We start from the raw sequence: 12248 nt of genomic DNA, 5'->3' as shown, positions 1-12248 counted from the left end.
ATCTTTTCAGAAGATAAACATGGAATGCTTGCACAAAAGGCAAATATTTTAACACTTGAGGCTTTTTTCTTAGTGCCCATTCTCGTTTTTCAATTTTTTTTCTGAAATATTAAAATGTGCCCTATAGAAATTTGGTCTTACCCTGAAAATATAATAAAAAAATTGTAGCCCTGATTTGCTAACGAGTACTAAAGATTGGCTATTGGTTCAGAGTTTGAGACAATTCTGTCTGCTGTGTCCATATCACAGTTTACTTACACACATTGTGCTTCCTGGATCAAATTGTGCAGACAAATGAGAATGTCTTGTAACAAGTGAGAATCAGCTTCGTTGAAAAATCACTTGAGCACCCAACTAGAATAAGAGTGTTTTAAGCTGCCATTTTGAATTCAGAATCTCGTTTAGCATCCCAGCTTACTGAAATCGCTTGAACGCACCCTGAGATTGTATTCTTGCCTGTGACAGCAACCTGTTGCTGTCTGCCACACCGTTCTGACCACCAAAACCAATGTCATTCTCACACTGATCTAGCCATCCGTCTCTTCTCACACTTTTGTCCTGTCAATAATTATTCTCGTTTGATGATCCTGTAATTGAATCTCATCCATGACACTCTTTCCTTTCAAGTCCTGTATTCAATTTCATTAAACTGAGCATGCCATCCATGTAATTGCCTACATGATTATACTCCCAAACAAGAAACTTTAAAAAGTAGCTTCACTGAAAGTAACACAAAAGTGCTTTTTTATCCTTTTCCCAACTTCAATTTTGTATTTGTGGCTTGTCAATGTTCAGAAAAAGATGGTAATCCTGGAAACCAGGAAACTAAAAGAGTTGCTTAAAAGTCACACAAAAATGTTTTTTTCATCCTTTTTCCCAACTTCAATTTTATATTTGTGGCTTTAATGGTGGATAAATGTAGAGCTGGCTGAAGTTTTATTTGAGAATCTTGACATAGAATATTTCCTCCATACTACATGTATATGATTTCCCAAAGTGGTTTGTGAACCCCATACCTAATGTTTAACCAGTTACTCATATTGGACCAAATAAAATTTGTAAGTGATTATTTTTCATTAATTATTGATAGCATTTATTGATGACTCTGGAGACAACCTAATATCATCTGAAAATAGCTAAATACATATTGCTAAAAACAGTGCTAAATTCTTCAATTTATTTTGCTCTATTAAAACTAAATTTCAGCATCCTGCTTCTTCTGCCATATTCCATTCTCTCATTAATTGTTTTATCAATATTTCATGTGCCACAGATCCTAGTCAGGAAACCCCATCAAAACGAGGTGAAGTCTGTGGTTTAACACAGAATGTCACTCCATACATCGCCTGTAAGTTAAGTCTGGTGAAATTGCTGCAGGACCCTATGACCATGGTAATGACATACATGCAAACAAATATAAGTTTTTAATTATAAAAGCTACATGTATGTCTTCTTAAGTGCTTTTCAGAGTGATTTGACAAATTGTTGTAATTGTGCTCAGGATTTATACCATAATCTAGATTTCAAATTATAATTGGAGTCAAAAGGAAATTTGAGAGAACATACAGTGTACTTGTACATCATTTTTCGACACAGGGTAAATACAAAAAGGTAGGGAAAAATAGAGAGATGGAAAATAGGGGGATAGAGAGAGGAGGAGGGAGAAAGAGAGAGAGTGTGGGAGTCGATACGGGTGAGGGAGGGGCACATGGTGGGGGTGAGACACTTCAAAAATTTTAACGGAAAAGCTAATGAGGAACAGAACAAGAAAGAGAAAATAGAATGAGGAAGGAGATCATGAAAATTTCATTGCATTGGGATGTCCTGAATTGAGACACTACTCGCTCCTAATCATGTTTTTTTTCATGTTTGGCAATGCTCCATCTACCACAGCGTCTGAGGCTTTGGGCACACTACTTGGGTTGTGGAACACTACATAATGATCAATAAGTACAAATTGTTCCAGAGAGCATTCTGATGAAATCTAAATGAGCAATTGGAGCAACAACCGCAAGCAAGGGAAGATATGGTCAATCATATTTAGAGATTGGCTTTATGTATGGCTTCCTGCTCAGTGACACGCATGTGGTTCTCCAATACATTGAGATACAAGTTTATACCCTTTATCGAAAGTAGGAAAATCTAAGAAACACTTAAATGCATTAAAGTGAAAGCCACCCAAAACAGAAAAGGAAATATAGGAAATTTCCAGATGAGAAAAACTTGGAAGAGAATTTTAATACTTGAAATCTACTTTCTGACATACATGTACATGTAGTTAAAAGCAAGCTGAACATCCTTAAGTGAAAGAATGAAAACTATATGAAGATCATCAACACAGCACATACACTTGTAGTGTTCAAAGCACCAGTCAGTGTTCTATTAAATAGGAGAGTGTTCCACTTCCCAGGTGTCAATAAAACAATCAAAATGTGCTATGATAACACAAATGGGTGATAAATCAACTCTCGGTGATGCACCAGTGTTTAAGACCAATGTTTTAGCAGTGGCAGACACCTACTACATGTAGATACTATGCATTACCAACTACTTGGTAAAACACCTCAACTGTACATGTAGGCATGAGCGCAATGGTACAAGATTTTGCATAAGGTAAAATAAAGATGCTCTATTCAACAAGGTGTATCCAAGTTGAACAGGGTATCTCTTCCTACATGTATCACTGAATGTGAAATGTTGCACCATTGCAAATAAAAATATTCACTATTTGTGTTGGAGAATGGCTCAAAAGTTAGCAAAAATACAAACAGTAATTGATTTTTCCTATGTTAATCTATGAAAATTAGAGTCATTGAAAGTGAAAAGCAAAATCCCTCAAATGTACATCTCATCAGCAGCAGCAATGCGCACTTAGCCAGTAAGCAAGGCCCTATATTGCACCTGCATTTACTACGCATTGCACAATGACTTGAATCTTTATAATGACGTCACCTTGTTCCTGATCGTTTAAAGGTACATTATGGACGGTACATGTACATTTTAGACGCTATGCATGCAAAGGTACAAATGTTTGATGTTCAGCCACCCATTTGCTCGTGTACAACAAGTAGTGAGTACAATAATTAACAGTGATAGCAGTTAGACTATATTACTAATGCGACAAACATGTATGCAGAAAATTTTTATTGGTCAAGGACAATCAAATGATAAAGTGCTTAAGCTTCTATTACTTCTATTTCTAATAACCCTTTTCAGAAGGTTAGATTTGTCCATTTTTGTAGGCCCTGTCAAGCCAAGTGATTGGTCATACATTTCCCTTGTACTGACTGCTGTCTTGCGATCAAAGGACAAAAGATAGGTGACAAGACATTGAACAGCAATGATCCCTAATTAGAGTTGGGTTAATAATTCTCTTTATCTGCATACAGACTTACATGTACATCCCAAGGGGGATGTCCCTGTAATGTAAACAGAAGATCCCCCAGAAAACTTACAGTCTGAACGCTATAGAGAAGTATTCCACATCTCCCGTTTTATTCCCCCAGGTTTTTGGAAGGATAAGCGACATTCTACTGAACAATACCATTCAGTGCGTCATTCCAATGGGGCGCTGCCGTTTCGTTCATTAGTGCACACATGTGAAATGCAGAGACAATGCGGACTCGTATTAAGAGTTCTGCCTGTAGCATTGTAATGCAGATAATTAATTTTTCTCTTGAGCGTTCAGACTACGATTTTTCCAAGGATGATAGTAAAATGTCACAAACTGTTTAATACATCCAAAAAACAACTGTTATAACTTCCTGTCTAAGCCTAGATCTAGATCTATCATGTAAAGTCATATTTGCCTTTAGGCGAGAGGTAAGCACTACCTTACACTCTGTGTGTCTCATGTAGATCAAGAAATCTGAATAAACTTATTATTTGTGGTGGTAGATTTATCATTTTATGTTGACTTAGAAGTTCAAGGTTTTATTTCCTTTTCATTTTTTTCTATATATTTTTTTACGGGCCATCAAATTTGAATGTTTGGTCACAAAAAAAAATTAATTATGACTGAAATCTTGTGATGGCCTGAATGGGCAACAATAAAAAAAGGTTGTGTATTGTAATCTTCAAAGGTCAAGTCCACCTCAGAAAAATGTTGATTTGAATCAATATAGAACAAGTGGAACACCTCTGGCACTATGAATTGTTTTGAGAAAGACTTGAGTCACATAATAAAGGTCAAAGGTCATTTTGGGTCAATGGACATAGTATTTTATCATCATTTGAATAATAATTTTGCAAAACAATCATTCATAAATTACCCTTTAATATGTCCATGTTTCATGAACGAGATCCATAAACTTTCCAAGTTATGATACCAATTCAACAAATATCCCCAAGTCCCCAACACTTACCCCCAAGTCCCCAACACTGCCAAAGTTCATTGACCTTAAATGGCCTTTGACCTTGGTCATGTGACCTGAAATGCGCACAGGATGGCTAGGGATACATGGTTGCTCTTATGTCCAAGTTTCATAAAATAGATCCATAAACTTTGTTAAAAGTTATGACAATTCCACAAATACCCCCAAAGAGGCCAAAGTTTGTTTACCCTAAATGACCTTGGTCATACATGTACATGTATGACCTGAAACTCAGGCAGGATCTTCAGTGATGCACCATTACCCCTATGTCCAAGTTTCATGAACTACAGAACTTTGAAAGTTGTGATGACATTTCAAAAACTTAACCTTTGTTAAGATTTTGATATTGATTCCCCAATATGGTCCAAGTTCATTGACCCTAAATGACCTTTGACCTTCATCATGTGACCTGAAACTCGGGCAAGAGGATTAGTGATAGTTGTGATTACTTGTATGTCCAAGTTTCATGAACTAGGTCAATACACTTTGATGATACTTCAAAAACTAATGTTATACTTGAAATTTCCTCAAAATAGGATGTAAAATAAGAAAGTTAAAGGGATGGTCCGGGCTATAAAAGCATTTATAGCTTTAATGATAGAGTAGAATTCACTAAGCATAATGCAAAAATTTCATCAAAATCAAATTACAAATAACAGTTATTGAATTTTAAGGTTTATCAATATTTTGTGAAAACAGTTGTCATGAATATTCATCAGGTGGGCTGATGTCACATCCCCGCTTGTTCTTTTGTATTTTATTATATGAAATTAGGTTTATTCAATTTTTTCCTCCAAGAACTAGAAAAATTGGATTGACGACTGATTTAGTGCATTAGATATTTATTGCTGAAGCTTATTTCATTATAAGGGAGAAATATTATTCACACAAGTATGAAATAATGACAAAATTATGTAATACAGCAATAACATAAGAAAACGGAAAGTGGGGATGTGACATCATCAGCCCACCTAATGAATATTCATGACGACTGTTTTCACAAAATATTGCTAAAATTTAATTAAACTTCAATAACTTTAATATTTGTGATCCGATTTTGATGAAATTTTCGGAATTTTGCTCAGTGAATTCGACTCTACTTGTATTAAGTCTAGATATAAATAATTTCAGCCCGGATAATCCCTTTAAGACATTTTAAATTTGTCACAAAACAGATATGCATAACTCAGTGACATGCAAATGAGAGTCAATGATATCTCTTACTCACAATTGTTATTTCATTTGTTTTTGTAAGTACCTAGTTTTTTCATTTTTTACAGATTTGACATTAAGGACCAATTTGACTGAACCACAATGGTAATGCCAGATGACCTGAGATTTTTTTTTTTTAACAGGGCATAAGACAATGAGAGGAAATTTAGAATATTTCATATTTCAAGATTACAAAATAAACAGTGAGTGGATGTTCTGTATCTAAGCATAGATCTAAGGATAACTTGTAAGCAAAGCTTGAAATGTCATAGCTTTCTTATTTTACATCCAATTAATTTTGATAAAACTTTCGGGGGGGGGGGGTACTATAAATGTGTGATACGTAGGCCCTATGTGCCATGGTCAAGACCCCCATTTTCTATTTAAATTTCCATTCAAGAGCATCACCAATTTAGAAAGACAAAGATATTCCTATTTTTTCCTGATCCATCCAATGATCCAATGAACCCTCAAATAATTTTTTTCTCTCATTTCAGTGCCCGCTTATACTCAGCGCAGCATAGTGGCAAATTGGTTCGTTGTACATGCAGAAAAGTCATGACCAATGCAATTTCATGCATATTTCATGCACTGCTCCTAAACACGATATTTGTGCCATTCCAGAGCATTGCATCTTTAGCTATCATTGATCCTAGGGCAGTTCTGGAGCCCCTATTTCAAGACCAAAGTTTAGTTCCAGAGGCAGAGCCCCCTATTTTCGTTTTCAGTCCATTACATTCTTCAAGTAGATCTACCCCCTCCCAGGAAATTTTCACTGTAGTTTACCGGTACCTGTATGCCTGTTGGATTTTTCTCTTTATTCAAATCAGATTTTTTGACGCTAAATGCAGTTTAGCACCACTTCAAATTTTGGCCGTATTTTTGCAATAAATCTATCTAGAAATATATAGTCTATATCGATCGATCCTTGACCTGAATTTCAGCACCATCAGGCATCAGGAGATAGGAATGGCTGTATTTCAGCTTTGATCTCAGGGTCAAAGTTTGAATTCTAATCTAAGTCTTCTTCAGGTTAAGGTTACCTCTGCCTCCTTCAGGGTTGAAAATTCTTGAGAAGTCAGACATCATGGTGCTTGGTTATCGACGTAGTTTTGATTTTTACTGCAATTACATGTTAACATATTGTTAACATACCAACTACATGTAACGACCAAAATCTTGCAAAACAATGGCATGGGCGAGCTGCCACTGGCACTGGCAGATCTTTTGATTGGGAACTTCAGTAAACCACGTCGATGGCTGATCGAGCGAAGTCTGAGAATTCAAAGGACGACATCAAGATCGAAGTTTCCCAGCCAAAGCTTAAAATATTTAACTTAAATGATGTGGATGAGTAGTGAGTTTCATCAGGTTAGATCAATTTTTTACAAAAATTCAGACAGGTATTGAACATTAAGTTTAGACTAGAGGTGAAAAATACCGTAGTTATCTATTTTTTTTCTATTAACCAGGATTGGCTGGTGTGAAAATGCATCGGGAAATCAAGGAGTAGGCCTACCACAATTAAGGTAAAAACGTCGATGTCCCCTGGGGGCATCAAGTACAATTATGCCTACTGTAATATAATAACTTGGAACTCTGTGCGTCTGTTTATGCACATGATCTACACTCGGGGAAACTCCCCTATACTAAGTGTACGTACAAACGCCTCCTTCTTCCGTAAAAAAAACTTGCCCGATACTGGCGAACTTGAACTCAGTCGTCTCGCCGCCGGTGATGACTCGGGTGACTTCGCTCCCATACAACTCGGCAAAAGGATTTGTTTAAACTTTAGTGTTTCGTTTACAAGAGAAATTATCAATGAATAATCAATCAGATACTTACTCCCAGGAGACATAACTTTATTTCTCTCATCGCCATCGTAATTAAAGTTCACATTATCCAAAATAAGCGGTAAAATACAATCATTTCAAGAGCGGAATCATCCGATGTTCAGGCTCCATAGTTAGCTCGCGATTGTGTACTGTAGACTGCGGATCCAGGAGTTATATGCTTTTATATACGGTATCCCGGGACTGCAATAACGTTTTGAACCGTCCAGGCATGCAGCGTTTGAAGAGCGGAAATGTGTCTTTCAAGTTCCACTGGTTTTTAAGTCTAAATTTAGACTTGCCAATCAAGCAATTAATTAGAGCCCCCCCCCAAAAAAAAAAAAGGAGGGGACTTTGGGGAAAGGGGGAAGGGGTAGTAAAAAGCTTTCCAGACATCTAAAACAGGAATCCAAACGTTTGGTGACTACTGTATCCTGAAATTTACTTGTGTATCGGTCTCAAGATATCTATATTTCATTAGTATGGCAATTTTCATGTTTAGAAAACGTGTGAAATAGAGTTTGGAACGGGGTTTGGAACAGAATCGTTTTGCGTTTTGCCCCGGCCTGGCCCTTGTTAGGTATTGAGTGAAAATCGCATAGGACCTACAGTTAAAAAAAAAAATAATAATTCCGGGGAATATATCCCCCCATCTATAATAATCGCAATACAAAGATCAATTGGTTATTACTCAGCACAGGGAAAGAGTTATACAGTGCGTCCCTAAAAAACGAAATCGAGATTTAGTGATGATTATCATAACTTAATCACAGATACAATATACGAATGACCTACCAACCAATGTAAAGCTTAGAATCTCCTCTTTCATCTGATATTACTTAGATTATTCCTCATTCACGCATGAGTGAGCAAATACAATTTGAAGAAAGGATACCAAAAACTCATTTGGCGGGGGGTATCTGAATTTTAAAAAGAAAATTACATGCCTAAAAAGTTTAATATCTGCTCTTTAATTTGATACCTTAATTACAAAAAATGGTCAAGAAGTAAAAAAGTTACGTTACTTCGAAACAATGCTTGAAATTCCATAATTTCATTAAATAAACGTGTTTTCACCGGTTTCCCACAGAAGCTATCGCTTATGGTTAACAAGAGACTTAATCCATGCTGATCGTCAACAAAAAGGAGTGTCGAGTGAGTTTGAACGCTAGCCTTGTAAGACATCTTCATTTTATCAAATTATTGAAATTCAAGCCTTATTTCAAATAACCAGAACTTTCATTTCTTGACCATTTTCTGTAATTGAGGTATAAAATCAAAGAGCAGATAATGCTTTTTTTTTAGAAAATTTGGTTTTCTTTTTGAAACCCAGATACAGCCCGCCAAATGACTCTTTGGTATCCCCTCTTCAAATTGTTTTTGCTCACTCATCTGAATCTGAATGATATATCATCGATAAATCTCGGATTCGGTTTTTTGGGGGGACGCACTGTATAGTATATTCAATATTTCATTTCAAAGTCAAATTAGTGAAGGCGTGAGCAATTTCTATAAAATATTTTTGCAATTCATTTAACTTAGTGATCGAAAACTCCCCCATTTTCATGATTTTATTAAACGATGACATTTTCGCAAAAAAAATGAGGCCTATAGTCTATGCGCTTTGATATGACTCAGATTAAAGTGACTGGGGGTTATACCACGGTAGGAACCAACTACTGCATTTATGCCTCATACTGTCTTATAGAACACAGAAAATGCGACCCTTTTCATTTCATCCAAATCAATTTTGACTAAATTTCTAAACATACCAAGCCTGCCCCTTCATTTTATTTCTCAGGAAAATGAAATAAAGTTGATGACCGCATATAGCGACCTCAGTTTTCTATAAATAATTCCAATTCCGTATTCTTTGGTTTTTACATTCTATATTCTTCAGTGATTGTTCAAATAAAGAAATAAAACTAATTGTTAATGAGACAATGTTAGAAAAACGTATAAATTTTCCATGCACATAAAACTCGGCATATCACTGCGACCCAGATTTAGTGGCGTGTAGACTATAAAGATTTTTTTTTTTTTCAATGTTTATTTCGTAATTTTTGGCTTGGAAATTTGCGGGGTATTTTCGTAAAATTTCGTGATATTCGTGTTTTTCTGAGTGCTGCTATTTTCCCTTTTTTCCAGTTTCCGGCGACCTTAAGAATGTATGAAAATATATATTTCCTCTGAGTTAATTGAATAAAAATCATTGAAATAAACAATTCCCACGTTTAGCTGAATTACATTTTTTTTAGCCTTGAAGTGCATTAATATACCTTCCATGACGAAAAGGTATTTTTAAACATTTATAAAAAGTGCCCTTTTCATCTATTAAACTATTTGTGCACAGCCAACTTCTGAAGATAAATAGTCATTATAGCCCTTTTGCCCCATGTCATAATGCGGGCGCCATTTTTGTCTTATGTAAAAAAAAAAAAGCCGCCCATTGGCGCTCTGTTATGATCACGATTTGATTTCTAAAATTGTAAATGAATCTCTAATTGCAAATATTAAGACTGAATCTTATAACCGTGAAACTATGGGTAATTTCCTATCTGCCTATAGGCCTAACTACAAATATGCATATAATTATAGAGAGAGTAAATTATTAAGGTCAAAGTTTCTAAGATCATTTTGTTGATCATGATAATCATTCCCCATTATGATAATTAAAATGTTAAAAAAACATGGAAAAAAAACATTTGCATAAGTTGGTCACTGTGCAAAAATTTTAGCTATGAATTTGGACAAAAGATACATGAATCTCATTTCCTTTATAATAACTTTCTTGCACACAAAGTCACACGGATACACTGCAGACTTAGGAGTTAAGAAAACCGTTCAAAATAATTTATTCAAGATTGTTATACGCGATGCAAGTATTCGTGTTGGGGAGATTATAATCATCAACATTTGAGTCCAACATGATTGATGCATAATATAGGTTGATCATGTTGATAGTATATATTCATTTAACAATGTATATAAAAAGATATATTGGACAGCAAGTAAAGAAAAAAATAACTGAAAAGTGTAAATGAATGCATTTAGAAGTTTTAGAATAACATAGTCAATAAAAATTCATTATTCAATCAATCAAATTGATTAACTTTTTTTATCAATATTGATTCAATGCAATTCAATTCAATTTTCATTCTTCAACCCCCCCCCCCCCCCCCGCTGATCGAAATACTGTTTCCTTTTTTTCAATGCTGATATTTATAGCAACCTCGATCAGTGCTTCTGGTTATCAAGGAACAAAATGTCTATATTCGTAAAGCATTTCATGTCACATACTTTTTTCACGGCCTGTCGGCTTACAGCTAGGTCACGGTTTACTAAATTAGCTAAGCTATACATTCAACTTCTGTGGATTTTATTTGCTTACAAAAAAGTTTTTTCTTCTTACCTGGCTATTTTTGGAAATTTGTATTTAATTAATCAAGATGATAATAATGACTTTTAGCTGTCAATCAATTATGTGTCGACTATTATAATTTATGCATGCTTCCAACCACTGATCTGAAAATACAGACAAGACCACTGATAACATTACGACCATTCAGTAAAAGCGACAAAACGCTGGGGCGTCCTCTAGTGACGGCATAATTTTAGCCATCTTGCAGCATCAGTGCTCTCAAGTAGGTGTTCCGAAGCAGATGAGATGGAACACCAAACCAAATCTGGTGAGGGTATTGTTACATCATCATCACTATCCATGACAACGTCATTGAAGATGAAAAGACGTAGAAAGAAAACATTTGCATAATGAATAATAAATTGTGGTGAATTCTGGTAGGTGTGACAAAAAGGAGAAATTACCAACATTTTGTAATTAAAAACACCCTTTTTTGTGTCAAATTTCTCGGGACCAAAATGACCTTAACTTGTTAGTAAAACTTTCTGTTGCTTGTCAAATTTGCATCAGCACCCCCCCCCCCTGGAAAAAAATTGTTCCCAGGGCACTATTCAGGACAGGGAATTAGACTTAACTATTGAATACAAGTTCAGTACCACTGGGGCATCTGGAAAGGGAGGGAAGTGGAAAAAGTGTCCCTAGCAGAATTTTGACGAACTTGTCCGAGTTTGTTATTGTCAGAAGAAAAAAAAAGAGGATTTTTTTTCCAGGTGCACCACTGTTAAGTGTTTATTAGGGATTATCAGGCCTTGTGGACATATAGGCTCATGCCGATTTGATTTGCTATCTTTACAAAAATCTGGATAGAAACAATAATTTGAAGAAGGATAACAACTATATATTTTTTAAAAACTTTTACTCTTATTAAACTATTGCAAAGTACAAAGCATTTATAGGGCGTATCAGCATGCAGACATAATAAGTAAAGAAAGTAGAGGAATGTGTAGTTCTCTATTGTTATGATATCGATTGTATTCTTTCATCTTTTGAAATAAAATAGAAGCTATAAATTTCTTTGTATGCCTGCATTCGTAGACACAAAATTAGGAATCCTGAATCTTCAATGGTTTACGAAGTTTAATGCAGTAGTATATAGTTTCCAGTGACAAAAATGAAGTGATCTGTCGTATTCAAGACTTTGGATGGCTTTATTTTTTCACGTCGGTTTGAGATTGAGTCTGTTCCCGTGGTTTTCGTGCACTACCACTGTCGTGACTGTAACATCGTGCAATATCTATTTCGTGTAAGTTCCCTTGAACAGTCACTTTAATGAAAATTGCTAAGTACACGTCAATCTATCATCACCCTCCGAAAACATAAACAAAAAAGTCAAACGAAGATGCTCATAGCAAATGTTAAATATTTTCCATAACGTTGCTCATGACTTCCTATATACTGTACAATAAAAAA

General features: G+C 35.3%; 1 protein-coding gene across 1 annotated transcript in view; it reads right to left on the bottom strand.

Annotated features, from left to right (window-relative positions):
• LOC121407100 (ras-related protein Rab-22A-like) overlaps nucleotides 1-7599 on the bottom strand; it is a 28311-nt gene extending 20712 nt beyond the window's left edge. The window contains exon 1 of the mRNA XM_041598030.1: nucleotides 7431-7599. Within this exon, the coding sequence (XP_041453964.1) occupies nucleotides 7431-7466 (36 nt within the window). The 5' untranslated portion in view covers nucleotides 7467-7599. The remainder of the gene's footprint in view (nucleotides 1-7430) is intronic.
• Between the last annotated feature and the right edge of the window lie 4649 nt (nucleotides 7600-12248).

The sequence above is a fragment of the Lytechinus variegatus genome, chromosome 2 (assembly GCF_018143015.1).
Source record: "Lytechinus variegatus isolate NC3 chromosome 2, Lvar_3.0, whole genome shotgun sequence".
NCBI classification, from domain to species: domain Eukaryota; kingdom Metazoa; phylum Echinodermata; class Echinoidea; order Temnopleuroida; family Toxopneustidae; genus Lytechinus; species Lytechinus variegatus.
Note: the sequence above shows the minus strand (reverse complement) of the source record. Positions and strands in the feature narration are given on the sequence as shown.